Source organism: Cyanistes caeruleus, chromosome 17, assembly GCF_971803275.1.
Source record: "Cyanistes caeruleus chromosome 17, bCyaCae1.hap1.1, whole genome shotgun sequence".
Lineage (NCBI taxonomy): Eukaryota > Metazoa > Chordata > Aves > Passeriformes > Paridae > Cyanistes > Cyanistes caeruleus.
Window position 1 is genome coordinate 15,096,626 of NC_141717.1, and position 27,357 is coordinate 15,123,982.

Below are 27,357 nucleotides of genomic sequence, written 5' to 3' on the forward strand. Positions count from 1 at the left end.
AAAATAAGAAAATTCACTATCCCTGGATCTAGCTTTTATCTTCTGAAGGGTTTCAGCCCTTCCCTCCCTCAGCGCTTTCTCCCTGATGGTCCCACAAGGACACAGACTGGTTTGGGATGAGGAGACTGGGGGAAAGGACTGTGCTGACTCCTCTGCAGCTGTGGCCAGGCTGTGGAAACTTGGGATGGTGAATTCATTTATGGCAAATAATAAAGATGAAAACTGGACATCACTCAATGTCGAGCTACAAACCCTACATTGCATGAGGGGTTCGAGCGTTTGAAAGAGGCAAAACGCTTGAAAACCCTAAAAGGAATAAAGGAAAGTGTGTTTAGGTTTGGGGTTTGCTTCTTCTCTTCCCTCCTCCCCTCCAGCACATCCTCCCTGTTCCTCCTCCTCCCCTGCCCCAGCAGAGACCTCTGGAAAATCCCAAACCACGGCTTTTGCCACGCCACGTCCCGAGCACGTCCCAAACTCTCGGAGCGCGTGTGAGGCGGGCGCAGCCGCCATTGGCGGGTGATTTTATTCCCTTTTTTATTTTTATTTTTTTTTCCCCCAAAAAAACCCAGCCCGTGGCTCCCTCTCCGGCTGCGCCAGAGATAACAATGGGGGGCTTTGTGCTGCCCTGCAGCTGCTGAAATTTGACGAGATCCAAGTGAGGAAAACAGGAGCAGGTGGGTCAACAACGTGACCCTTTCGTTCCCAGCAGTATCAGTGAGCCCCGGGATGGAGCCCGGGAATAAGGATGTGTTGGTTGGGGCTCGGAGGATGGGAATTGTCTCTTGGAGAGAGCCCTGATGGGGTTTGCTGCTGTTGATGGGATGGGTTTCACCCCCAAAACTCCAGGATTGGGGAATTTTACTGGAGGAGATCGCTGCTCCCTTCATTCAATGGTTTATTGGTTTTGGGATGCTCCCGATGGCTGATATCTGCCTTCCCATCCCACAGCCCCAGATGTGGCTGCTCCATCCTGGAAGTGTCCAAGGCCAGGTTGGACAGGGGTTGGAGCAGCCTGGGACAGTGGGAGGTGGCAGTGGATGGGCTTTAATATCCTTTCCAACCCAAACCACTCCATGACTCCATCCCAGTTTCTTCTCTGAGTCCCCCCAGGTCATGGAGATGACTCCTTCATGTCCATTTTTTGCTGCCCTACAAAATGTCAGGGGTGGGAGTTGTTGCAGTTGGAGGAGGGTTTGGGATGTGCTTCCCAGGGAGTTTGGGGCACAAGGAGGATGTGGCTGTGTTGACCTCCTGGCACTGCAAACACATCTCATTGTGGAATCCTGGAATGGGATTGGGATCTTGGCTTGGGAGGGACCTTAAGTCATCACCTTCCTCACCTTCATCACCGCCCCCACTTGATAGCAGCGAGAGGAGGGCAAAAGCCAGGAGAGAAACCCTGGAGGGAATGATCTGGGAGGATCAGTGAGGAATCCTGGAGAAATCCTGGAGGGAATGATCTGGGAGGGTCAGTGAGGAACCCTGGAGGGAATGATCTGGGAGGGTCAGTGAGGAGCCAGCTGCTCCTCAGGGCTCCCCTGCCAGGTGGGGTGGCCTGGCCGATCCCTTCAGGTGTCACGGTGTGTTTGGGTTCTGTGAACCAGAGGTGACAACGCCCAAAGCTCCACAGGGACGTGGCTGCAGCCTCAGACCTGTCTAAGAATCTGAAGGATTTGGAGTTTGAGGCTTTTAGGGCAGATGTGAACAACTGTGTGTGAGTCAGCGGGGAGGAACGGGAGGTTCTGCCGATGGATTTGGTAATCTTGGGCCTGGTATCATCTTACAGCCCAGTGAGGGTGAGCTGGAGCCCAGCTCCCCCCTCCTCTGCTGAGCTGTGGATTCACTTGTGGTGTTCAACACGCTCATATCCTCAAATCCTCCTGACTGAGCTGGAATTTTTATGGAAACCACGGCACAGGAGCACCTGGGATAATCCCACCAGCCCCAGCGTTTCCACTGCCCGTGGAGCGGCGTCCAGCAGCACTTTGTTTGCACGAGATGAAGCCTGAAAGATGAGCAGGCTCAGGGGTCTTGGAGGTCTTGTGCAAGCTTAACGTTTTTCCAGGAATGAGGGATTACGGTCTGGATGAGTCCGTGCTGGATGGAGAAGGGAAGGCTTTGGCCAGGAGAGATCCAGGCTGAGGATGGATGGAATCCATAGATGAAGGGATGGATGAGGGATGGATGAGGGATGGATGGATGGATGGATGGATGGATGGATGGATGGATGGATGATGGATGGATGGATGGATGGATGGATGGATGGATGGATGGATGGATGATGGATGGATGGATGGATATTGGATGGGATAGATGGATGATGGATGGATGGATGATGGATGGATGGATGGGATGGATTCTGGGATGGATGGACGGATGGACAGATGGACGGATGGATGGATGGATGGATGGACGGATGGATGGATGGATGGATGGACGGGAAGAAGCACAGTGGGTAATGTATCCCAGAAAACTGATCTCACACAGGCAGCTGCAGAGACTCCATCCCTCAGGAAGGGGGTTGTGAGTAAATCAGAGCCTCTCCCAGCTCACCTGCCCCTAGACCTGCTTTTAGCAGGACCTTGTGAGGCTCCTGAGGCAGGAGGACAGCCCCACGTGTGCCCTCAGCAGGGAGCAGCCAGGGCCGGGCAGGATTTAACCCCAAACTGGACGAGTTTTGAGGCCCAGACTGCTGCCCCAGCCTGTGAGCCGGGTTTATCCTTGGCTGCACTTGCAGTTAATCCCGGCTTGGGGCCGGCTGATGCCGGGAATGCCAGAGCTCTGTCCCAGCAGCTGGCATTGCTGTTTACCCCGTGCTCTGCCGTCCCCTTCCCGGCACAGCTCCATCCCCCTGTGCCGCCTGCTGCCAGCATTCCGAGCCATCCCTTCGGGATAAAAGCAACAGGTGCAAGGCTGGACTCGTGGTCCAGGGAGGCCAGGCCATGCCAGGAAGGATTCGCTTGGCTGGGATGCCGGGAGCATCCTCCTGGAGCCGTGGGGCGTGCGGGAATCATCCTGTGCTATCTCAGCATCCTTCTGTGCCCCTTTCCTGGGAATTGGAACCCTAAACCCTCCCCTTTCCTGGGAATTGGGGTTAAAAATAAAGCAGGAAAAGCTGCTGCTGTGCCCTGCTGGGCGAGGGCAGCGCTGCTCCCCCGGGAATGGATGCACAGGGATGCAGGAGTTTGGATCGACACCCATCCCCAGCAGGGCAGGGTGGTGATTACCATATGAAAACAGGGATAACAGTGGGATTCTTGTGCCGGCAGGAATGAGGGAGATCTACGACCCTTTTGGTGCCAGTCAGCCCCGGAGCTGGGTTCAGGCACAATTAACCTTTCACTTTTGGGATGAGCCGGTGCTTTCCTGCTGCAGCTGCTTTTGGGACAATATTCCTTACTTTTCTCCTCCCAGAAACATTAATTTGGGCATCTGGGGGGGTGGGGGCTGTGCTGGGAACCACAGGCTGTGCAGAGGGAGGAGGGGGAGTTTTTAATGCCTTTGATGTGTAATAATCTGAGTTTTAAAAATTCCGTTTTGATTTAAGGGGTTTTTGCACATTAAGATAAGGGGAAAAAAAAAAGAAAAAGAAAAGGTTTCACGGCTGTTATTGGAAGTATTTTAAAGCAAATTCAAAGTGTTTTTTCTTGTGTGACAACATCAAATCAGGGGCTGGAAAAATCTTGGGATGGGGGATCAGGGGGTTCCAAGGGATGGATGGGTTTGGAATGGGTTTGGAATGGGTTTCCCTGCCTCTTTGGGCTGGGTGAAGGGAATTGTTCTGGATCAAAGTGGTGAAGTGCCTGGAGAAACCTTGGGGAGGAACCACGGACACTGCTTGGTTTAATTTCTGTATTTGAGAATATCAATGTCTTAAATGGCTCCACCAAGGAATTTTCAGGAATTCTCCTCACCAACATGTCCCCCCCTTTTTTTTTTTTTTTAATGGTTTCAGAGTACAATTTTGTCACGTAGAAATACTTGAGAATCAGAATAATTGGAGGTGGGACAGAGCTGGAGCAATTTAGTTTTGGCAGGGATAAATTGGTGCTTCCAGAGGTGGTGGGGGTTGGACTTTGTCTGTCAAAACAGAGCTGTGTGTTCTTGCCTCTCTAGGAATAACCATTCCAATATTTATAGGCTGGGATGGAGGAGAAAATACAAAATACAGATTTGCTTGGGAATGGATTCATGGTGGGATCCCAAGGCTGTGCTTTGAGCTTGGTCCAGGGTAATTTGGTTAAATCCAGGGATGTGTAAAATCCAGCAATTGGTAAAATTGACCCAATGGACAATTTTGGTACCATTTTCATTTTTTTTTTTTTTTTTTTTTTGTGATTAAAATTCCAAGCTTCTCATTGCACTGAATGTTGATGATGACGAGACCTAATGGGATTTTAATCACTGTTTTTTGAAGCTGAAACTGCCCCATTTTGGTAAAAATCCAGCCCAGTCCATGGCACTGCTTGATCCATCCACGACCGGAGGAATCAGTGGCTCTGCTTGGTTGTCCCATGCTGCTTCCCAGGGCACTTAAATCACATTTTTTATTCTTCTATTAGTAGCTTCATACAAGTAATTAATTTTTATAAAATCTCCCCTTTTATGCTTGGAGAAGAACAACCCCAAAGCTTCAAACCCCTGACTCCCCCCAATGTGGGATGTCTGTTTTAGGGCAGCTGGTGCCTGATTTCCCCCAAATTAACCTTAAAAAGCATTCAAGGTGATCCTTGAGGTCCTTCAAGGTGGTTTTGGGTTGTTGTTTTTTTTTCAATCCTTCCATTTAAATTTAATTCCATGATAACTTCCATAATTATTTCCTTCTTCACTTCTCGTTGGCCCTACAGGATGGGAATCACAGCTCCTGGAGACAGGATTCCTGGGAATATTCCTGTGCCCGCTCTGGAGCCTGTCCCGCCTGCCCCAGGGCTCTCCCCCTTCCAGAATTGTCATCTGGAGCTTCCGCTGGCTGATTTTCAGGATCATGCTCGGAGCGGTGAGTGGGAATTCACTTCCTGGAGGTGACAGCAGCAGGAATGTCCCATGCCTGGGAACATTCCAGCTGGGAATTGCTGGGATCCCAATCCAGCACCTCAGAATCTGCTGGTTTGGGAGTTTTCCCGGTTTTGAGGGAAAGCTCAGGAAGCTTCAGCTCTCTCCTGGTTTTGTTTTGAGGAGGAGAAGCAGGAGGGAATGATCCATGTGGATGTGTTGGTGCTGCACTTGAGTGCCTCTTCCAAAGGAATTAAATGGAAGTTGGGCATCTGTGGCTTTTCCAACAGAATGTTGGAATCTGGTGGGTAATTCCCAGCTTTCCCCAGATTTCTTCTCCATTATTTTTGCTTTTCTGCCGCAACAGAGCAATTGCTGCAGAACTGTCCCGCTGGCAGAGGGAATTCCCAAGCAGCTTGTAAGGGAATCCATCAGGAACTGACACATCCCTGTTAAAATCAAGGCATGGCCGGGGCGTTCTCCCGTCAGCTCCCTCTGCTTGGATGTTCCAGAACATCCCAAAACTTTAAAGCTGAGGATCATCACTGTGGGAGGAGTTGTTGGGTTTTGTGGAATTTTGGCTTGGAATTGTTTCAGGGATCTCAGGGAGAAGGTTTTATTTGGGGCATTTTTCACCAGCGGGATCTGAGCCAAGTGTCAGCACAGGCCCTTCATCCCTGAGGATCCAGGATCTTGCTGCTGCTTTGGATTCAGGGAATGCCTGGACGTGGCACTCGGGGCTCTGCTCTGGTTGACAATGTCAGGATTGGCCACGGGATGATAATCTTGGAGGTCTTTTCCAAGCTCAGTGATCCCAGGGTTCTGTGGTTCCCAGCTGTGATGCGGATTGTCGAGTGAATTGACCCCGAGCATAGCAGAACATCCCTGATTTCTTTAAAAATTGACCTGATCACCAATTTCCATCCTGCTTTCCCTCTAAACTGTGATCTGCCCGAGCTTTTTTCCTGCTGATGTGTCTCATATATCCTGAATTATGGGACAGGCTGGATGTGAAGGAAAACAACTTCCCGAACATCTCTGTTCCCGTTATCCACGCTGCTCTTTACCAGGAGAGCAATAACTCCTGATATTTTTGGGAAGAGACGTGTCCCTGTGTGCCTGGGACGCTGATGTATCACTAACAGGCACGGGAGAGGAAAACATGGGAAGGTCATTAAATGGGGACCCCCCCCAGGCGAGTGATTGATGGGATCTTTAATGCTTTGGGGCCCAAACTCGTGTAGGGTTTCTCCTGGGCCGGGGGAACGGCGCTGGCAGGCAGCGGGAAGGGGAAGGATCCTCCTGGAATGCAGGTGCACCTGCTCCCAGGGCATCTTTGGTTTCCTCCTGAGCTGGCCAGGAGCTGGGTGTGTACAGCAGTGGGTCTGAAGGAGTTTTTCCCAGGGGTGGGGTTGGCAGTGGTTGCGTTTCCTGCAGGAAGTTCGGCTTTCCCGCGCGGTTCTCCCGGGATTCCCCGGGCCAGGCTTTCCTTGGGAGATCCTCCAGGCAAGCAGCGTTCCCTGCAGGCAACTGGGCTTTCAGCACCTTGTGCTGGGTGTTAGGGGAGCATTTTGGAGCTGTTCCTTGGGTGGGCGAGGTGCTGTGGCCTCTCCAGGTTCTCATCCCAGCGCTCTCCTGTTTTCCACGGTCACTTCCTGAACCACGGGGCTGATTTCACCTGTCTGCCCCTTTAACCTCCATTCAGCATCTCATTTTTGAGATCTTTCTCCACGTGGAGCTCTGACAACCTGGGGCTTTGCACTGAGCAAGCCTGGTCTGGTTTGGAGGAGGATGTTGGAGGGAAGGTTGGAGCGAGATGATCTTTAGGGTCTCTTCCAACACAAACCATTTCACCATTAGGGAGTTTTGCTGTTTCCTGGCTAAACCTCCTCCCAAAAAATCTCGTCCAGACCTTGTTTTATTGTGCAGAGAAGCTGGCTGGGCTTGTTTAGGGGTGACACAGCACTGGAGAAGTGGGATAATCCCGGCTGTGGTGGGAGGCAAGGAGCTCAGGCAGGCGCTGCTGCCGGGGTTTGATTGGCAGCGAGTGCTGGGCTGAGCTCAAATATTGCTGCCTTTTTAAAAGGCATAATTACGTGATTCAATCTATATGTTTGATGTTCCTAATCACCCATTAGAGCAGGATGTAAAGAGGGATGCTTCCCAGGAAGGCGGAATAGGGGCTCTTTGTGTGAGGCAGCAGCTCGTTAGGTTTAAGTGATGCAAACACACATTTGCAGGGCTGCTTTCCCTCAGAAGAGCTCGGTGGTTTGATGGCTTCATCATTTTGTTTGTGACTCTCTGTCACTCGGATTTCTCCAGGCTTGGGAGATGCAAGGGATGGGTCTGTGATGCCATCAGAGTCACGAGGTGGGAGGTGAAGGTGTGTGCTGAGGTTTCTGCCGCCCCTCGGGTGCAGGGGTGAGAGGAAACAGCCTCCACTTGCAGCAGGAGGGTCAGATTAAATACCAGAATTATTTATTGTTCTCTCTGAAGGGATGTTCAGCGTTGGAATGAAGTCACCACAGAAGTGTTTGAGACATTGGATGTGGTTTAGGGGTGCTGGATGGTCCTGGAGCTCTCTTCCAATCCGGATAATTCCATGTTAATTAATTCCCAAGCCACAGGGGCTTCCCGAGAGGAGCAGCCCCGCTGCCAGCAGGGTCCTTGGCTTGGTGGCACTGAGTGTTTGTCATCTGCAGCTGCTTGGGGACTCTCTGTGCTCTCCAAGCCTTGGAGAGTTGGTTTTCCATCGGTGGTGGATGGGTTTGGGGTGGTGCCAGCCCCTTCTCCAAGCCCTCGCTGCAGGCTGGGGGTGCTCAGGGGGCTCCTGGCTGCCCTTTTCCCAAAGTTTAATAACCCCTGATCCCCAAAAAAGGGATTGGCTGGAGCTGTGCTTCCATGGGCCAGCATCTCCCTGAATCTTGTGGATTCTCAAAGCCCAGTGCTCTGCCTGGAGCTGTTGGGAGAGCTCCTGATGGAATCCCCATCCTGTGCTTCCAAGGTGAGGCTTTTCCTCCCAGGTGGAAGAGTTTCTGCTTCATTTTGGGGTTGTTTTGGTTTTTTTTTTTGGGCAGCAGCCTTGCTCAGGAGGTCTCCATCAAATACAACTTGTGGCTAAAACCCCATTCAGCAAAAGGTTAGTCCTGGGCTTTTCCTGCAAGGCCTGATGAGAATTTCATGGAGCCTATTCCACATCTGGGGGAGTTCCCTGCTGCAGGTGAGACCCAAATTCCTGCCCAGGGCTGGACTGGAGCTGATGAGTTGCCAACACCATCCTGGGGAAAGCCTGGAGTAGCTCCTTGTGCCCTGAAAGTTGTCAGGGATTGTTAAAGTAAAGCATAAACCAGAGTTTCTGTTTCTTCATGAGGGCCTTTGTGGGAGCACGAACTCCGAAATGTGAGAATTCGGTTGTCATCAACACCTGCCTGCGAGTGCAGCAGCACTGAGCACACCTGGAGACTGCAGGAACACTGGGAATGGGATCCCAGGGCACTTTGGGGAGAGTCCTGGAGCAGCAGGTTCATCCTCCAGCCCCTGAGTGCTTGAGGAGGCTCCTCCTGATGTCCTGGGCTTTTTCCTGGGCTGCAGGAGCAGCATTCCCTGGCTGAGCCGTGGGGTGGGAGCTCAGGCTGCATCCTGAGGGGCTTGGTCAGTGTCCATCAGCATTTTCCTGGATTTCTCAGCACTGCTGGGGATGTGTCCGTGATCCAAAGGATTCCTGTGCCCGTTTGATGATGTTCTGCACAAGGAATATTATCCTGGAATGGTTTTGGCTTGGAAAGGATCTTAAAACTCATCCAGTTCCAACCCCAACACCTTCCTCTGTCACAGGTGATCCAACCTGGGCACTTCCAGGGATGGGGCAGCCACAGCTTCCCTGGGAAACAGGGAATAATGGGAATAATGATCCCTGCTGGGGATGCACGGAGGAGATGGGGGAGCTTTGAGCACGGGGGGTGCAGCAGCACATTGGAAAACTGGGAATAATCTGGGAATGAGGGAGGAGCTGTGCCTCACAGAGGATCCCAGACATATGGAATGAGTTACCAGGGAAGGTGGCTGGAGCAGTGAGTGTGAGTCTGAGACATCTTGATTGCTTTCTGCAGGAAAGGATTGAAGAGCAGAGTGAAAAACCAGGGAAGAGGGATTTAAAGCACATTACCACTTTAATTTAAAAGTGCCCAAAGCAAGGAAATGCAGATTTAAAGCTGCCAATCTCTGCCTGGCTGCTGCAGGTGTTGGGGCTGGGAGGACTCCGGGGTCTGTGTCCAGATGGGTTCTGGGGCCATGAGCCCAATCCCAAACTTTGGGTTTGTCCCAGCAATGAGACAAACCCCCACCTTTAATAGGTGTGTTCTGTAATAATTTCATTCTTTATAACAGAAATGTATTTTTCTTTAATTATCTACTCTGTGTGCAGTGCCCTTGACATCTGCCCTGTGTGATGCCCTTAAAACTTGTGGGATCTGGGATGGGGTTCCTCAGGAAGGGTTTTCTTCCCCCTTTTCCCAGTTTGGAGAGCCCTTCCCAGGAGCTGCTCCCTCTGCTCCTCCTCACATCACACACGAGGTTCTGAGCAGGGATTTAGGGGGAGTTTAGGGAAATTTAGGGAAACCCAAGAGCATCTTTTCCACTTGGGATTTGTGACTTGGCTGTGACTCCCCTTACTTTGCTTCCTGTAAACAGAATTTCTCTTTATTTTTTTTTTTTTTTTTTCACTTCCCAGATTTCCCTTTCTGTCAAAATGCCCCCACCCCTTCCCAAATCCAGTCTCAGCCCCTCTGAGCTGTTCAGGAACATCCTCGGAAGTGGCTGCAGAACAGAGGAGATTTTGGCAGGCAGAGGCTTAGAAAATAATTCCAATCCTTTGCTGTTTCAGTTCTGCACAAGAGATATTTTCCCCTTTTGCAGGAGGATAAAAGATCATTTAAAGTGACAGTTTTGGGGAAAAAATAATGCAGAAAGAATTATAATAATCAAATTCTTCCCCCCCCTCCTTAAATTATCACCATTTTTTCCTGTGGATTTGTCCATCTTCCTCCGAGATGTGATTTCACAGGAAAAGGATCGATTCCTTCCAGATTATTTACCCATCACTTGATATTTAATATGCTTTTCAACTGTTTTGAATTTTCTTTGCTGCTAAAAAACATTTCTTTTAACCCTCTGCAGCAAATCCTTCCAGAACCTTGCGGTTGGTGCAAAACTCTCGGTGTTCCTTGTTTTGTTTTCTCTTGGAGCCTGTTAAAAGTGTCAGGACGTGGGTGGCATTTGAAAGGTTACTGGAAAGGGTGGGGCTGTGATTAGCTAAGAAGGGAGATGAACTTTCTGGCAAAAATAAGGAAGCAAACAGAATCTGGATGCCTGCAGTAAAATGGAATCAAATGGAAGTTGGGATTCGGGCGATCCCGAAACACCGAAAGCGGGGAGCGGCAGCAGAATCCAGCGGATGTAGATGTCAGCTCGGTGACAGGCGTGCCCTGATCCTGGCCATTATGGCCCTGAAATGGAGAATAATTATTCTAATTTGTTTTATTACATTAGCGTGGGTAGGAGGGAAGAAAGGGAGCTTTCTTCGCTGCCTTTCTCATTATTCCTCGGCGAGCGCGGCGGGGCCAGCTCCCGGCTCCCGCGCCGGGCCTTCATGGGAATTTTTGGAAAATGATGTCTGCAATGTTCTGACCTTTGCCGTCCCAGCTGCAGCCTCCTCCTCTCTGCAGGGATCCCACACTTGACTCCTTAGCAACCTCCTTTGTGCCTCTGATCTCTCTCCATTTCTCTGGTAATAGCCCTTGGCAGCGGGACTTGTTGTTCCTTGGTGGCTGGAAAAGGCAGGAGCCACCGATGCCAAGGGTTTTGCAGGATCCCTTTCACCCCGCGCTGCCTCCAGAGCCCCCCAGATGCTGCTGGGGGCTTCCCAAAGGGGCTTTTTTGGGGGGTGGAGTTGAGGGAGGGAGGGGAAACGGCAGCAAATTGAAGGAAGCCAAGTCAACATCTGGGAGTTCTGCAGGATCCTGCTGGTGCGGGGCTCTGGTGGCTCCAGGCAGGTTCACCTGAGCTCCTGCAGGTCCTGGCGAGGTCAGAACCCTCTGAGCAGGTGGGGTTTGCTCACCTGGATCATGGTTTGCACACCTGGGTCATGGTTTGCTCACCTGGGTCATGGTTTGCACACCTGGATCATGATTTGCACACCTGGGTCATGGTTTGCACACCTGGATCGTGGTTTGCACACCTGGATCATGGTTTGCACACCTGGGTCATGGTTTGCACACCTGGATCGTGGTTTGCACACCTGGATCATGGTTTGCACACCTGGATCATCACAGGATGCTGGTTTGGGTTGGGAAGGGCCCTGGTGGGCAGGGACAGCTCCCGCTATCCCGGGTTGCTCCCAGCTCCATCCAGCCCGGCCTTGGCTGCTTGCAGCGCTCCCAGGATGGTGTGGAAGTGCCAGGCTTGGAGCTGGGGAGGGATGGGGAGGGATGGGGAGGGATGGGGAGGGATGGGAAGGGATGGGGAGGGATGGGCAGGGATGGGAAGGGATGGGCAAGGTGCAGAGCAAAGCAGAGCCAGCCGAGGAGCACAGGGCTGTCCCTGCCTGGCTAAGGGATCAGAAACCATGGAATTGGGTTGGAACTGACCTTAAAGCCATGGGCAGGGACACCTCCCACCATCCCAGCCTGTCCTCAAACCCTTCCAGGCATGGAGCATCCTCTTCTTCCTCTCTTTTCATGGAAGAAGCAGCAGGAATGTGAATTTGGTGAGGTCGGTGGGAGCATCAGGTGCAGCTCCGGTTCACGCCTTTGCTTTGCTGCTGTCACAGCTGTGTCACCTGTTCCCTGGGGGACATTCCCTAAGGAACAGAAAATCTGGGATCCAGCTCATCCTTCCTGCACCTTGATCCATCAGCAGGGAGGGAGATGTGGAAGGTCTGGAGTCCTGAGGCTCTGAGGGAGTTTTAGACCCCCAGCTGAAGTTGGTCTGGTTGGATTCCTCGGATTTAGGTTCTCCAGGAGCCTCTTCCAGCCCTGCCCTATAATCCTTAAATGATTTTATTTTTGGATTTCACCTTGGGAAGCTCTTTCCTCTCCCACAAACTGGGGTCTAAATTTGTCTCAGGATACCCTGGTGAGGGTTTGGCTTTCACAGAGATGGTGAAACCACTTTTCCTGTGGGTAGCAGAGGTGGGAAGTGCACAGAGCTGGGATTTTCCTCTGGAATCGTTCCTTATTTATAGCAGGAGCAAAATGAAAATCTAGAATTTAGGTGGGAATTTTGGGTGGGATTTTGCCCATCTTTTGTAGATTTTGTAGCAAAGACACAGAAAGGTCTTTAAATTGACTCTAAATTTCTAACGTGGGTGCCCCATTCCCCACCCTTCCCTCTGGAGCCGGGATCAATAGGGAATTTTGCAGACATAGCTTGAGTCACCAGGCTTTTGCTCAGCTTCCCGTGCTATTGGCCTGTCTGTACCACTTTTTTTCAGAATTAATTTTGGGCTGAAAAAGTCTCAAAGAAGTGCTTTGTTCCTCCTTGACACTCACTCCAGGGAAAAAAGGGAAAAAAAAAAAAGGAAAAAAAAAAAAATAGGAGAAAAAGGAAAGGAAAAAAAAAAAAACCGTGGAAAATCTGACATCTGCATTGTAGAGAAAAATCAATAGATAGGGAGGAATATAATTATCCCCCACTCCTGAAGGAATTTTTCAGATATTTTTTGGAACAGTGACTCATATGGGCTTAGGGCTTGAATGACATTTTAATTATTCCGGCTTTTTTTCGCTTTGAATCAGCCGAGTAGAGCAGCCTGGAAGGGGCAGAGTTGGGCACGGGAAGATGAAAGGGCAGGAGCTGAGCTCTTCCCTCCCCTCAGGTGGGGGCTGGATCCCCCCTGGATCCCCCTGGATTCCATTTGCTGGCATCCTGTAAATAAAGGGATTTATTCCTCTGCCTTGGGAATGTTTGGTTCCATATTCCTGAGCAGGGCTGCTGGATGGACACAGTGTGGGGGCAAAGTGATTCAACCCAGGAATTTTATTATCCATCATTAAAGTAAATCTTAAAAATAAAAAAAAAAAAATCCTAAATGGAATTTTCCTTGCTCAGTGAGAAAGGCTGCTGGATTTAATTCCCCTTAATTTGGGGAATTTGGAGTTTTCCAAGTCCAAGCAGGTGCTGCATCTCCATCCTGCCCCGAGCTCCTCAGCCGTGCCCTGGAGGGAGCAAACCTGGCAGGGGAGGAGGAATTGAGCCCATATTTCATTCTGGACCTTAATTCAATCCAGGGGCAACATTTTTTTATTCCTCCAGCTGTAAATTCCTGTGACAAGGACCTCGAGTTGCCCCTTCCCAGGCCGGGAGCGCTCATTATCCCGAGGAACCGGAGTGCCACGAGTGCCCGACCCCGGTGTCCCCGCAGCCACCAGCCCAGCACTGGGAATTTAATAATCCTGGACCCAGAGCAAGGCCACCGAGGTGAAAGGTTCACTTGGCCACCTGGTTGAGCTCAGATTTAATTTGTATTCCTGAAAAGTTCCCGATTTCCGGGAGTCCCCTGGATGTGCGGAGCTGCTGCTCGGAGATCTCCAGGGTTCTGTGGTTCCTCCTTCTCCTTTCCTGCCTCTCCTCTGCAGAGCTGAAGCCTCAGAACACGGAGATTTTTCTGTGCACGTTTTGCTCGTGTTCCTTGGTCCAAATCCTTGGGAAAACTGGAAAACTCAGGTGCCAGTGTGGGAGTGAAGCGGCCTCAAAGACAGCTCAGGGTAAAGCTGACTTGAAACCCCTTCATGATGAGAGTGGGAGTTTTTGATGCTGCAGAACATCTTTGATATGAAGCCTTTCCTGTCTGAAAGCTTCCTAGTAAACAGAAAGGGATGAGCTGCCTGAGTGAGTCATTGCAGGGAAAATCGGGATTTTCAGAGCGCTGCTTTTCCTCCCCCCCCACCCCATCCTCGTTTTAGTTGGAGTTTTAATTATCCCTGCTGAATAACAGAGGTTGATAACAGCCCAGGGAAGGGAGGAGGGAAGGTCATCAAGATAACTGATTTAATATTGCAGCATTCCTGCACGGAGCTTCCTCCGTGTGTCCCGGCCGTGCCGGGGCTGGAGCTGCAGCACATCCCGGGAGATGCTCTCGCCACATCCTGGAATTTTAGGAAAGCTCGGAGGGCAGGACGGGCCGGGGATGGCTGGGCAGGGCAGGATGGAGTGGCTGCTGACAGCGAGGGTGTCTTGTCCCTGCTCCAAAGGGGTGGGTGGGATGTGCTGAGTAAATCCCTGGAGATAAAGAATCCCTGGAGATCACCAGAAATCCTGGGTATCACTGCACCTTGCATCTCTTTTCTGCAGGGCAGGAGTTCACAAACCCTGCCCTGCCCTGGGCTCTCAGCTGTCAGACAGACAGACAGACACACACACACACAGAGCCCTGGGAACTGGATATTCCTGGATATTTCCCAGGTCTGAACAGTTTTGCAGGGTCTTTAATTGGGATTTTGAATTTCTTTTGAGCTCCAAACGTGTTAAACTCAATTTAATGCTGCAAGTGAGGATTTGTTTTAGCGTGGGCAGGGAGGTTGCAGCAGAGGAGCCACTGTGGTCTCCGCCAACCTGTTCCAATTCCGGGGATTTAGATGGAATTCATAAATGCTGGAATCTCCTCCTCTGAGCTCAGATTTTAGCAGGAAGGTCACACATCCCTTCCCTGCTGCAAACGTCAGGGAGCTTCAGGATGCTCCCGGGACCCCAAAACTCCCAGAAAGTCCCAGGGATTTTCTGCTGGGGGAGGCAGGACCGTGACAACTCGGGCAATGTCAGAGGCAGGCAAATGCCCCCTAATTGTATGCAGATGACAGAGCTGCTTCAACCTTTTGACTAGTGAAGCTTTCCTCAATTTGGGATATTGTGATCCTAATCAGGGACCTCTCCCGGACATCAAAGCCAGCCTTGATTGCTCGGCTTCCTGCTCCAGCCCATCCCTGCCCAGGTGTCTTCCCTGCTCTGGCCGACTGATTCCTTTCTGCTCTTCATCTCCGAGGCCAAGAAATTCAATCCCGGTGTTGCTGCCAGCCCTGGAATGGACCCAGTGATTTGGAAATGTCCCTCTTGTTCTGAAGTCGCAGGGCAGGGGAGACCTGCTGGTCCAGCCTCTAACCTGAGGTGGGGCAGGGCTGTCAGCAGCACAGCCAGCTGTGTTTGGGGCTGGCAGCTTCCTTCCCCTGCCCCTCTTTTGTTTCTCTAATTATTTTAATTGCATCTCTGTGTCCCTGCTCCGTGTCCCCATCCCTGCTCCGTGTCCCCATCCCTGCTCCCTGTCCCCATCCCTGCTCCGTGGCACTGCTCCCTTTCCCACAGGCAGCAGAGGTGGCTTTTCCCGAGGGAAACAGTTGGGTTTGGATGTTAAAATTGTGAATTTTGCTGGGTTTTGTCTGTTTTCCCGGGTCAGAGCCTGGTTTTTCCCGCTGCTGCTTCCCAGGGATGCTGGAAGCGATGCCAGGAGCCCTGGGCTGCTCAGACCAGAGCAAAGGCTCAGGTGTGGCTGAGGCTTCTGCCTGGCAGGGGAATTTGGCATGTTCCACAAGGATTTGTGTCAGATTTTCAGTAACCAGGCAGTGGAATGAGTCAGATCCATTTTGTTCCCTTGGGAACAACAACTGGACTGAGCTGTGGATGTGCCGTGGGTCTCGTTCAACCTCTGCAGTTTCACCACAGAATTTGGCACCTTGAGACACAAAACAAAGTCAAACCAAGTATTTGTGACCATATTTTTGCTCTTTTTCCCCCCCAGGGGCTGATTAAAATCCGAGGAGATCGCTGCTGGAGAGAGTTGACTTGCATGGATTATCACTACGAGGTGAGCGACGTGCACACAAAACCTCATTTCTCTTGTCTGCTCCTCTTTTGTCGAATTTCCCCCAGTTTTTCCTCTCCTGCCAGGCAGCTCTCCACGTTTCCCTCTTTATCCCAGCCTCTGGCAGTCAGGCCATGGCCTTGTGCCAGCTGGGTGATGCTGCTTTTCCCAACCACAGTGCTAAAAAACCAATTTCTCCCCTCCCCGTGGTGGATCCAGGAGCAAACCTGAGCCTCACCGAGAGCTTCCACTAAATCTGCTGCAGGGCAGGGACAGAAAGGAGTTTTTCGTGGTGCTGTTCCTGCTTACAGCCCCAAAAAGTGTCCATTTGACAGAAACAGAGCATCCCTGCGCTCTCCTACACGCAGAGCAGATCCTGGGCAGCTCAGGACGCCGTGGGTTTATCTTTTTGACATCTGTTGCAGAGATTATGTTGCATTCTGATTATAAATTGGGGGTGGTTTGCTGGTTTTGGGTTCGTCTCCTCTGTGGTTGGAGAGGCAAACTCAGCTTTCCTTCTCTCCTCACCTCTATTTTTGCATTGGGGTTAGATATAAACAGTGGTAAAAAGGAAAATCCAGCGATGTTCCCAGGGTGAGAAGGGAATGGTCCTGAAGGAATCTTCCCTTCCCTGGACTGACCTCACAGCCACTGCAGGTGGCCCAGGGTGTTTTGATGTCTCTGCTCTGGAACCTGTGGCCATCAAATATTTGGGAATACAAGTCTGGTTAGGAGGAGCTGGAAAAGCCTGGAGAAAAGGAGGATCAGCAGGAATTTGTGGCTCTGCACAACTCCCTGACAGGAGGGGACAGCTGGGGAGGGAGTCGGGCTCTGCTCCCAGGGAAGAGGAGGAGAAGGAACGGCCTCCAACTGCTCCAGGGGAGGTTTAGATTGGATATTGGGGAAAATTCCTTCCTTTAAAGGGTGGTCAGGCACAGGAAGGGCTGCCCAGGGCAGTGGTGCAGTCCCCATCCCTGGAGGCCATCAGAAACCAGGATGTGGCACCTGAGGACACGGCAATGAGCACGGTGGGTGCTGCTGTTGTTGATGATCTGAAAGGGCTTTCCCAACTTTAACAATTCCACGGCTTTGTGAAATGAGATTTTGCAGGTCCAGAAAAGCTCAGTTTGCCTCCTCAGCTTCAAATCTCCTTTTCTGTGTCACTCTCATTTACTTTCACTGGGGTTTCCCCTCCTCGGTGTGGGCCTGTCTAAAAGCCGCTGCCAAGGATCCAACTTCATCCCGAGTAAAACTTGGGATGAAAAGCCCCTTCAGTGCTGTCGTTCCTAATCCTGAACATGGGGGTGGCTGCAGTAAATTATCCAGTTTTCCAGGCACCTGGCAGCACTCGGGGAAAATCCAGCTCCGAGCCAGCCCCTGGCCGGCTCCACCGCTGACCCCAGCCCACAACAATCAGCCCCAATAATCCCAGCTCTCCCAAATCAGCCCCAGCATCAGTCCTGGAGCCCAGAGGGATAATTGAGACCATTCCTGGTGTATCCATAAGGCAGGATCCCCAGCCTGTGCAAGTAATTGGGACCAGGGGCAGGGGGCAGATCTCGTTATCAATATCAATTATTTTAATCGCCACAAAAGGGTTTTGAGGAAAGGAAAATGGAAGAGGCTGAACTTTGTCCACCAGCAATAACGGAACAAAAATACCCAAAGGCTGGGATCCACCTGCTGGTTTCAGCCAGAGGGAGGGAGAAAAGGGGGCAGCTGAAGGTACCCCGGGGAGGGAGGGAATCTGCTCGTAATTAGGCTGATAAAAGTGGGGATTGGAGCAGGTTGGGGATGGATTTGGGCCAGATGGGTCGTGCTGGGATGTATGTTGGCCACCCCAGCTCTCCTGCTCCAGCACGAGCTGAATCCAAGATCTACATGGGCTCCTGTGCCAAGAGAATTAATGGAAACACATGGCCTCCATCCCTGCCTGGACTATTTATTTGTAGTAGGACCTGCAGCTCTGCCCGTGGAAAAGAACATTTCCACTTTTGTCAGGAGTCGTGGATGGAACAGTCCAGGGCCGTTATGGTTAAATGGGTCATTTTCCCTTCCTCCTTCCTCTCCGCTGTGCAGGGCCCTCATCCCAGCCTTGCTGGGGCTCTGCTCCTCACTGAGGGCTCTCTGTGTGGTTTGGAGAGGGGAACGGCCTGCTTGGCACAGGAGAGGGATTTTCCTCCCAGCCCAACCCTCCCGGATCCCTCAGGAGGAGATGGGCTCCAGGAAATGTGGGAGAGGACTCGGGCTCTGCTGCAGGTGGAGAGGACTTTGCTGCAGCAGCAGGCACAGCCTCGGCACGTGGAGACTGCCTGGGGCTGCTGGATTAATGGTGCCAGGAGCCCCAAACTCTAATCCCAGCTTAGCAAGACACCACAAGCCAGGAATTTCACCTCCTTCTCTGTGGATTTCTGTGCTATCCGGGCCAGGGGCTCCAAGGTGAACCTTGGAGTGGGTTGGGATCCCAATCCCTGTGGTGTCCTGGAGCCTCGTGTGCCACCATAACCAGATGGACACACCTGGGTGGCACCTGGCAGGAGATGTCCTGGAACCCATCCATGGGTTCATTTATCCTGTTTTGGGGTTGCTGTTGTTTCACTGTGGTTAGAGGGCTCTTTGCCTGGCAAGAATTCCCAGGAAAATGGAGTTTTCCCTCAGTGGAAGCTGCTCCCGGTGCAGCTGCCGCAGAGAGAAGCTGCTCTGGCTCTCAGGTCTGTTTGGCATCAGGATTATTCAGATTTATCTGCTGTGGACGCCAGGCTTGACACATCCATGAGTGAGGATTGCAGGCTGGAGCTGGAATTCTGCTTCCACTGGAGCCTCTGGCATGGACCCCACAGTGCCTGGGATGTCCTGGCTGCCAGGGGAGGCAGAGGCAGCCTCAGATCCCTGCCTGGGCGAGTGTGTCCTGATCCCTGCCTGCTCCAGAGGGATCATTCCCAGACCTCCATCCCTCAGCCACCCTGGCAAAGCCTGCCCCGGAGGGTTTTGAGCCGCTCCAGGCTCGCAGGACATCACCCAGGTGAGCTGGAGCATCTTTCCACCCCCTCTTCGGGGTCTGAGCCAGGATTGGGATGGAGGAGCACCTCCTTCTCCCCAGGGCCTCAGCATTCCCTCATTCCAAGCTTTATCTGGGAGTGCACAACATCCTCCCGTGCTCCAAAGGGAGCAAATCCCCTCGGGCAAGAGCCAGGCTGGAAAATCCCACCAGCCCTGCATCTCCCTCTGCCCAGCGCCGCTGGCACGGAGCAGCTCTGCAGGACAGCGACATTTCAGAGCCCAGCCACTCCAGGAGGAGCCTTGGGGTGCTGGTGGAGGTTTTGGCAGGGAAGTTGGGATAATCCGAGGGGTTCTGGAACGGTCTGGCCGCTGCCACCAGGGTGGGCCGCAATCCGGTGATGCGTTTTTCCTCACGGCTGCCAAAGCGCCGCTGCTGCTTTTTAATTCCAGACAGATATCTTGGAAAATTCAGCCACCAACTGGTGGGAACAGCTGTTGGGAGCAGCTGCTGGGGCAGGAGCCCCGCTGGGCACCGAATCCACGCCGGAGCTGCCGGACACAGCCGTGGGTCCCTCCTGAGGGACCTCGAGGAAAAGAGGGACACGGAGGGCCTGGAGCGCGTCCAGGGAAAGGAATGGAGCACCAGGAAGGGCTGAGGGAGCTGGGAAGGGGCTGGAGAATTCCTGAGGGAGCTGGGAAAGGGCTGGAGAATTCCTGAGGGAGCTGGGAAATGGGCTCAGCCTGGAGAAAAGGAGGATCAGGGGGAATTTGTGCCTCTTCACAACTCCCTGCCAGGAGGGGACAGCTCCCAGGGATGAGAGGAGCAGGGAACGGCCTCAAACTGCTCCAGGGGAGCTTTAGATTGGATTTTGGGGGAAATTCCTTCCCTAAAAAGGTTGTTCAGGCATTGGAAAGGGGCTGCCCAGTGGTGGAATCCCTGGAAGTGTTCAGAAAACGTGTGGATGTGGCGTTTGAGGACGTGGTTTCGTGGTGACCACGGCGGCGGTGCTGGGAATGGTCAGACCCGATTGCCTTAAAGGGCTTTTCCCACCCTTGATTGATTTTCTGAGGCAGAGGGAAAGCAAAACCCCACTCCTGGAGCAACAGATCTCGGTCAGAGCTGGAAGTGAGAGCCAGGATTTGCTCTCATGGGTCGGTCACCACAAAGCAGCAGAGTTTGGAGCATTTCACCGAACCAACCTCCGCGTCATCCCAGCCCCATTTCAGCTCCAAAAGCTTCGCTGTGTCCCCCAGACCCTGCACAGCCACAAATTGTCCCTAATTACCGTGGAAGTGTTCTTCCCCAGCGCCCCAGCTCCCGGCTCCTGGAGAAGCTCTGGAAGGAAGCACAATGGATTTTGTGCCTAATTAGGCCTTGCTGACTGATAAGGGCGATAAGGAAGCTCAAAACTGCTCCTTAACTGCCTCTTCATTCCTTTTCTCCCTCCTCTCCCCTGGATTAGACCTCGTTAAGCTTTTCATCCAGCTTTTTCCGAGCCATTATGAAACAAAAAGTAAATAATATTTAGCAATCTGTTGGGATGAATCAGAAAATGAGCTGCTTTTATGAGCCCGGATGGCTCAGGGTGGGCTTTGTTCCAACACTTTGCATGGCTGGAAGGGAAAATGTTCCTAGCAGGGAAGCAGGTGCTCAGATTTCGTGCTGAAAATTCTAAAGTTGCAAATTCAGGCGAGGGAAGTGGTGCTGAACTGAGCAGAAAACAATAATTATTAAAGGAAGCTACCATGAGAATGATTTTGAGGATCTTTATGTTGGTAACATTAATAATTATGCCATAAAATATTTATGGAGGATCTTAAATTTACAGTCCTTGGAGCTGCGCCAGGACCTCAGCACCCTCACAGGGAAGGATTCCTTCCTAAATTTAATTTAAATGCAGAATAATTTGTGCCTGTGCTCCTTCCTTCGTGCAGGGGGTGAACTTGGAGGGTTTTGCTGATGGATTTTCAGGGCTGTGTCCGAGTCTGGCTCGAGATTCAGCCTTGATGTGGGGAGATTTTCCAGCTTTCCCCCAAAAGTCATTGGGAATGTTTGTGGGAGTCCAACAGGCTGAGCTGGACACAGGAGCTCAGTCTAGAACTGACCATGGCATCTGGAGCTCCAAACAGGAAAATTCATCCCCTGGAGGTTGTGTTTCCATGAGAACAGGAGGGAGGTGAGCTCTGCTCCATCCCTGCCCTCATGGGACAGCTCTGGAGGAACCAAAGCTGCCGGTGATGAGTTCTGGGTTAGGAGAGCAAGGAGGGAGCAAAGTTCTGCCTGTGGAGGGCTGTAAATGCAGTTTATTTTCATCTCCTGGTGCAAAAGCAAACTGCTCTTTGAGTCAAGGTGACTGATACCAAGGGAGGAACACACGGGTGCTCAATTTTAATTAATTTTATTTTTACTTTTTAATTATTTTTCAATTTTTTTAATTAGATTTAATTAAAATAATTAATTTTTACCTTTTACTTTTTTTTTCCTTCCCATTTGGCCAGGATTTCTGGAAACTGACCTTTTCAGAGGCAGAATTGCAAAACCACTTGTCTTTATTCCCATGTCCCAAAGGCCTCCTTAGGGGGGGGTTTGAAGCTGAGGATTTGGGGCTCTCTGCTGGGATTTGGGGAGTTCCACGAGGCTGGAGGCAGGGCCAAGGGCTGAGCTGGCCTGGGATCAAGGAAAGAATGAGATCCATCACTGGATAAGTGCTTGGAGCAGGAATATTGGCAGATAAATGTCAGCAGGACATCAAAAGCTTCCTGGGCTGGATCTGGACTTCGTATGGGGCTCTGCAAGAGGAGTTTGATCTCAGATGAATCCCAGGTCCCTGACGTGGATCCCAGGGATCTTGGAATGCAGTTTGCTGGGAAGGTTTGTTATTCCCAGGGCTCTGCTGTTCTGAAGGTGCCCACCACTTAAAAAAAATGGGAGAAAACGCTTTAAAAAATGGGATTTGGGCTTGGCTTGGAGGATGTGCCTCGCTGGGTTTGCAGGCAGAGATTCAGGGCCATCGTTTCCAGCAGCTCAGGGAAGGAGCCCTGCTTTCCCAGGGTTTGGAAACGCTGCGGAAAATGAGGGCTGAGCTCTCGGGGCAGCAAATTCCCAACCGTGCCGGTGGTTTCGGGAGGCAGAATGATAAATCCTGATCCCAGTGATGCCCAGTTAGGCTGGGTTTAAAAAGTGGGAAGGAATTCCAGGGTTTCAGAGGATGTGCTGGAAGAACGAGGGCGAGGTGGAGCAAAAGCAGGGATGTGGTGGGGAATGTTTTATTCCCAGCAGAGCAGGCAGGGAAGCAGAGGCAGCACTGGTGGGAGCAGGACTGAGCTGTCAGTCAGGGAAACAAGAGAAACTTCCCACAGGGGAATCATGCAGGAGATTTTACAAGGCTCCGGAGTGCCAGGACACAGGGAATGGCTCCCCACTGCCAGAGGGCAGGGATGGATGGGATATTGGGCAGGAATTCCTGGCTGGAAGGGTGGGGAGGGGCTGGGATGGAATTCCCAGAGAAGCTGTGGCTGTCCCTGGATCCCTGGGAGTGTCCAAGGCTGGGTTGGAGCAGCCTGGGATGGTGGAAGTGTCCCTGGCATAGCAGGGATGGGCTTTGAGGTCCCTTCCAACCCAACCCATTCCAAAATTCCATGTAAATTCAAAGTTCCAGTGATGATCCCACCTGGACACGGCTTCCATGGAGGGCTGGGATTGGGGCAGGATTTCACTCCTCTCTCCTCTGCACTCCAGATCTGCTTTTCTCTCTGTGATTCTTCACCAAAAATACCCAAAACACCTCGTGGGTGTCCCCTTTCCCCCCGGGCAGGCGGGTGGCACCTGGCCCTGCCGTCCCCGCCAGTTCCCGCAGCTTTCCGCGGATCCCAGCGATCCCAAACCCAAGCAGGAGGAACCAGTGAGGGTTTCACGGCTGTTTCCCCCTCGGGGAGCTCTGTGTGGCCAGGATTTGGGGTGTGGGACCAGCAGCAGAGCTGTCAGTCACGCTGCCTTGGGAACACGCCAGTGCCCTTTCCAGCCGTAACACAATTCCTCTTCCTGGATTCTTTGCTGTTTTTCTTACGGATTTGTTTTAAGCCTGGTGAAAGCTTCCTGTACACCTATTGGATTTCATCTCTTCCTCACACTCTCCCACTGTTCCCAACTCGTTTAGAGACCACCCAGGACCCTCCTCACTTCCCTTAAATCTTCCCTTTTCCTCCCCCGCTTCCACGCGTTTGCTCTGTTCCAATCCTAATCGGATAAATCCTCACCACAGCCCCTCTGCCTGCCCTGCCCCTGCACGTGGCTCCCGTCCTCCCTGGGCTCCTCCAGGGGCAGGAACATTGGATCCCATCGTTTCCCTGTGGTTCCCATCCTCCCTAGGCTCCTCCAGGGGTAGGAATGTTGGATCCCATCGTTTCCCCGTCCTCCCTGGGCTCCTCCAGGGGCAGGAACGTTGGATCCCATCGTTTCCCCGTCCTCCCTGGGCTCCTCCAGGGGCAGGAACGTTGGATCCCATCGTTTCCCCGTCCTCCCTGGGCTCCTCCAGGGGCAGGAACGTTGGATCCCATCGTTTCCCCGTCCTCCCTGGGCTCCTCCAGGGGCAGGAACGTTGGATCCCATCGTTTCCTCGTGGTTCCCATCCTCCCTGGGCTCCTCCAGGGGCAGGAACGTTGGATCCCATCGTTTCCCCGTCCTCCCTGGGCTCCTCCAGGGGCAGGAATGTTGGATCCCATCGTTTCTCCGTCCTCCCTGGGCTCCTCCAGGGGCAGGAACGTTGGATCCCATCGTTTCCCCGTCCTCCCTGGGCTCCTCCAGGGGCAGGAATGTTGGATCCCATCATTTCCCTGTGGTTCCCATCCTCCCTGGGCTCCTCCAGGGGCAGGAACGTTGGATCCCATCATTTCCCCATCCTCCCTGGGCTCCTCCAGGGGCAGGAACGTTGGATCCCATCGTTTCCCCGTCCTCCCTGGGCTCCTCCAGGGGCAGGAATGTTGGATCCCATCGTTTCCCCGTCCTCCCTGGGCTCCTCCAGGGGCAGGAATGTTGGATCCCATCGTTTCCCGTGCCTCCCAGGGCTCCTGGAACGCGCAGGGCCCGGGGGGTTTGGCAGCTCGGAGGATAACACAGGCAGGGCTCTGCTAATGACTGAAATTAGGGATTTATGAGGCTGCTAATGGGGTGTTTTAAGAAATGTGCAAAGAGAAGGAAGATGACAAGTTTCTGATGCTTTCTGGAAGAAATGAGAGGGGGAAGTGGCAGAAGAGCGTTTTCCAGTCTTTAGGAGTAACGTGGGAATGGTTTGGGTTGGGAAAAAACCTTAAAGCCCATTCAGTTCCAAACCCTTCCCCTGTCCCAGGCTGCTCCAGCCTGGCCTTGGACACTTCCAGGGATCCAGGAGCAGCCACAGCTCCTCTGGGAATCTGGGATCTCCCACCCTCTCAGGGAAGGGCTGGTTTCCCTCTTGCTTTGGGGAGCAGAAAGGCCCAGGGACCTCCTGGGATGTTGTTGGCAGCTCCTTGATTTCTACAAAGGTGTCTTGGTCCTCATCCTCCACTCTCTGGGGCCTTGGGGCCTCCAGACCTTTTCCAGAGCCCTCATACGGATGTATCCACCTCTGGATTCTCCCAGTGGTCACAACTAATCCCCATGGCCATGAGTGGAGTCATTTCCTCTCATCCTTCCTGCCATGAGGGATATTCAATAATCTCTTTCCTGGCCTCCCCCTTAGCAGGGGCAGTTTAAGGAGAGTCGTTTTTCCTCTCTCTTCCCACCTTTCTCAGTGTTTGTAGGGAATTTTCCCTCGTTCCAGGTCCCTTCCCTCAGTTCTGCTGGAGGAGCTGCATCCCCACATTCCCAGTGGTGGGCAGGGGTACAAATCCCTCCTCCTCCAGTCTCCTTCTGGGATCTTCTTTTGGGAATAAATGTAAAGACCAATCCCAGTTCTCTGGGTGACATTCCTGGCACAGATTCCCAGAGCAGCTGTGGCTGCCCCTGGATCCCTGGAAAAGCCCAAAGCCAGGCTGGATGGAGCTTGGAGCAGCCTGGGACAGTGGAAGGTGTTGGGGTTGGACCTGGGTGAGTTCCAGGCCCCTTGCAGCCCAACCCATCCCACAATTCCACAATAACTTTTTTTTTTTTATCACGCACCGAAGGTTTTAAGCTCAGCTGGAATTTTTATTCCCCCAGAATAAAACATGATCCTGGCCAGGAGAAGAGCCCACCATGGGAAAATCAGCAGAGCACTTCCCTTTAATTTGCACAGCTCCAATTTCCAGGTGATTTCTGCCCTTTCCATACAATTCCCTGTGGTTTTAGGCTCTCCATGCCGGACATGCATTGACTGGAAGTGCAGCTCACAGGTCGTGTCACTTCAGCGAGCAGGGACCGAGGGCCTGAGCCAATTCCCAGGCACATTTCCCTCCTTCCCAGAGATCAGGAAGAATTCCCATATTTCTCCAGCTTTTTTTCCATCTTCTGAGTGCTCACAGCAAGCCCTTGCAGCTCTGGAAAAAGAAGAATCCGGGGTTGGGGGGGTGCAGGAATGAGTTAATTTGAAGTCTCTGCCGTGGTGTTTTGCTCCAAAGTCGTGTGCGCCAAACTGACCTTTAATCTTGGAATATAAATCACTTTCCAGTCCTATTATTTCTAAAATCCTACAGGCTTGAGAAGGCACAAAAGAAGCCTTTGTCTCTTATTAATTTAATTTATAGGTTAAAGTTTCAAATCAGTGGCAAGCACAAGCTGATTTACTGTGCACTGCAGGAATTGCTGTTCTGGGAAGCGCAGCCTTTGCTCCGCTGCCTCCAAACGGGGATGTGTAATTAGGAGCTTCTGTAATTAGATATAATGTCAGATAATTTGCTTATCGTTTTTTTTTTTTTTTTGGAATGCATTCTCCAGAAAAGCTGGGAGGGGAACTCGGGGTGGATTAGTTCTTTCAAGCCTAAAAAGTCGCCAGATCAGTAAAATGATGTGTGGAACTATCCAATCATCTCCTGTATGATGTCATCGGTGCTGCAACAAAAAACAGACACTTTGGGGATAAAATTCACATAAAAGCAGGAGGGAGCCTTTTCCCACCAGTTCAAAACAGGACACCCTTTCCTGTTCTTTTTTTCTTTTTAATTTGGAATTTTTAATTTTTAATGAAATCCCAGTGTGGAGTTAGATGTGAGACATTGGTTTCTCTTCCCAGCCTTAGGAGTATTCCCAGTTTCAGACCCATTTCTTCCACTTCTTGGGATTTCCAATGACTTATTTATTATTATTTTATTAAATATAATTATGAATTTTATAACCAAGTTTCCTAGTCTGCCTCCAAATAGCTCAAGACAAAGAAACAGAACTTTTTCCAGGAGAAAAGCTCTGACTCCTCCAAGCTCTCTCCAGAGGCTTTTCCCTCTTGACCAATTTACACGGAAAGCAGGGATTGTGACTTGCTGCCCTTGCCAAGATCATGGAAATATCTGCACTGAAATCAGCATTTCTCTTCCTCCTATCCATGAATCCACTGCTCTGTGTTTTCCAAGGATCAGATCCTTCCTGTTGCCCCTCAGCCCCGGTGGCCTGGGCATTAACCACGTGCCAGGGCTCAGCTGGATCAGGACAAGCCTGAATTTCCCGCTCGTGTTGGGTCCATCTGGCTGGAGCAGAAGCTGGGCAGTGGCTGCAGTGCATCCGTGGATTTCTGGACTCTGGGATGAGCTGAGGGAGCTCCCACCTTTCCCCGGAGCTGGGCCTGGGCCGTGCTGGGGTTTCCCATCAGCTGCTGAGGAAATGGAATTAAAGCTTGGTGGGACAAGCAAGGAGCAGGATTTCTTTATCCCAGAGCCGGTGAATTCCATGAACTCCCCTTCCCTAAGAAAGGAGAACTCCTGGAGTCCTGCTGCTGCTTCTGCTGAATTCCATGAACTCCCCTTCCCTAAGAAAGGAGAACTCCTGGAGTTCTGCTGCTGCTTCTGCTCTTCTCCCAGTGCAGTATTCCACACCAGAGCTGGGAACAAAATCCCTTTCCCAGCCCTCTTTTCCCTTGGGAATATTTCTGCTTTCACAGCTAGAGGCTGTCAGGCCACCCCTGCCCATGCAGGGAAGAGTGGGGAGTCATCAACCAGCAGCTGCTGGAACCCCTTCAGGTCCTGGAAGGCCACACTGAGGTCACCCCAAAGCTTCTCTTCTCCAGGCTGAGCCACCCCAGCTCTCCCAGCAGAGCTGCTCCATCCCTCTGCTCATCCTGGAGCTCCTCTGGCCTGGCTCCAGCAGCTCCAGGTGCTCCCTGTGCCAGGCTCCTCTGCAGGTGGGGTCTCACCTGAGCAGGTGAGGCAGGACCCATCCCTGGTGGCTGTCACCTGCAGGAATGTCCCCATGGACTGGCCCTGCTCCACACAGGGTCCATCAGGGCTGGTAAATCCTTACAGCAGAAGTTGCCATGAGCACTCTGCGAGCTGCCCACAATGGAAATCATGGGATGTGTGATCCTTGGCCCCGAGGCAGAGAGGGGAATATTTTAATTCTGGGAGTTAATTGCAGT

The 27,357-nt window shown here is 52.0% G+C and overlaps 1 protein-coding gene across 4 annotated transcripts in view; it reads left to right on the forward strand.

Annotated features, from left to right (window-relative positions):
- LMF1 (lipase maturation factor 1) overlaps positions 1–27,357 on the forward strand; it is a 139,782-nt gene that overhangs the window by 40,909 nt on the left and 71,516 nt on the right. For all 4 annotated transcript variants that reach the window (XM_086853850.1, XM_086853851.1, XM_086853853.1 and 1 more), the window contains 2 exons: positions 4,848–4,996; positions 15,779–15,844. In XM_086853850.1, the coding sequence (XP_086709976.1) occupies positions 4,848–4,996; positions 15,779–15,844 (215 nt within the window). The remainder of the gene's footprint in view (positions 1–4,847; positions 4,997–15,778; positions 15,845–27,357) is intronic.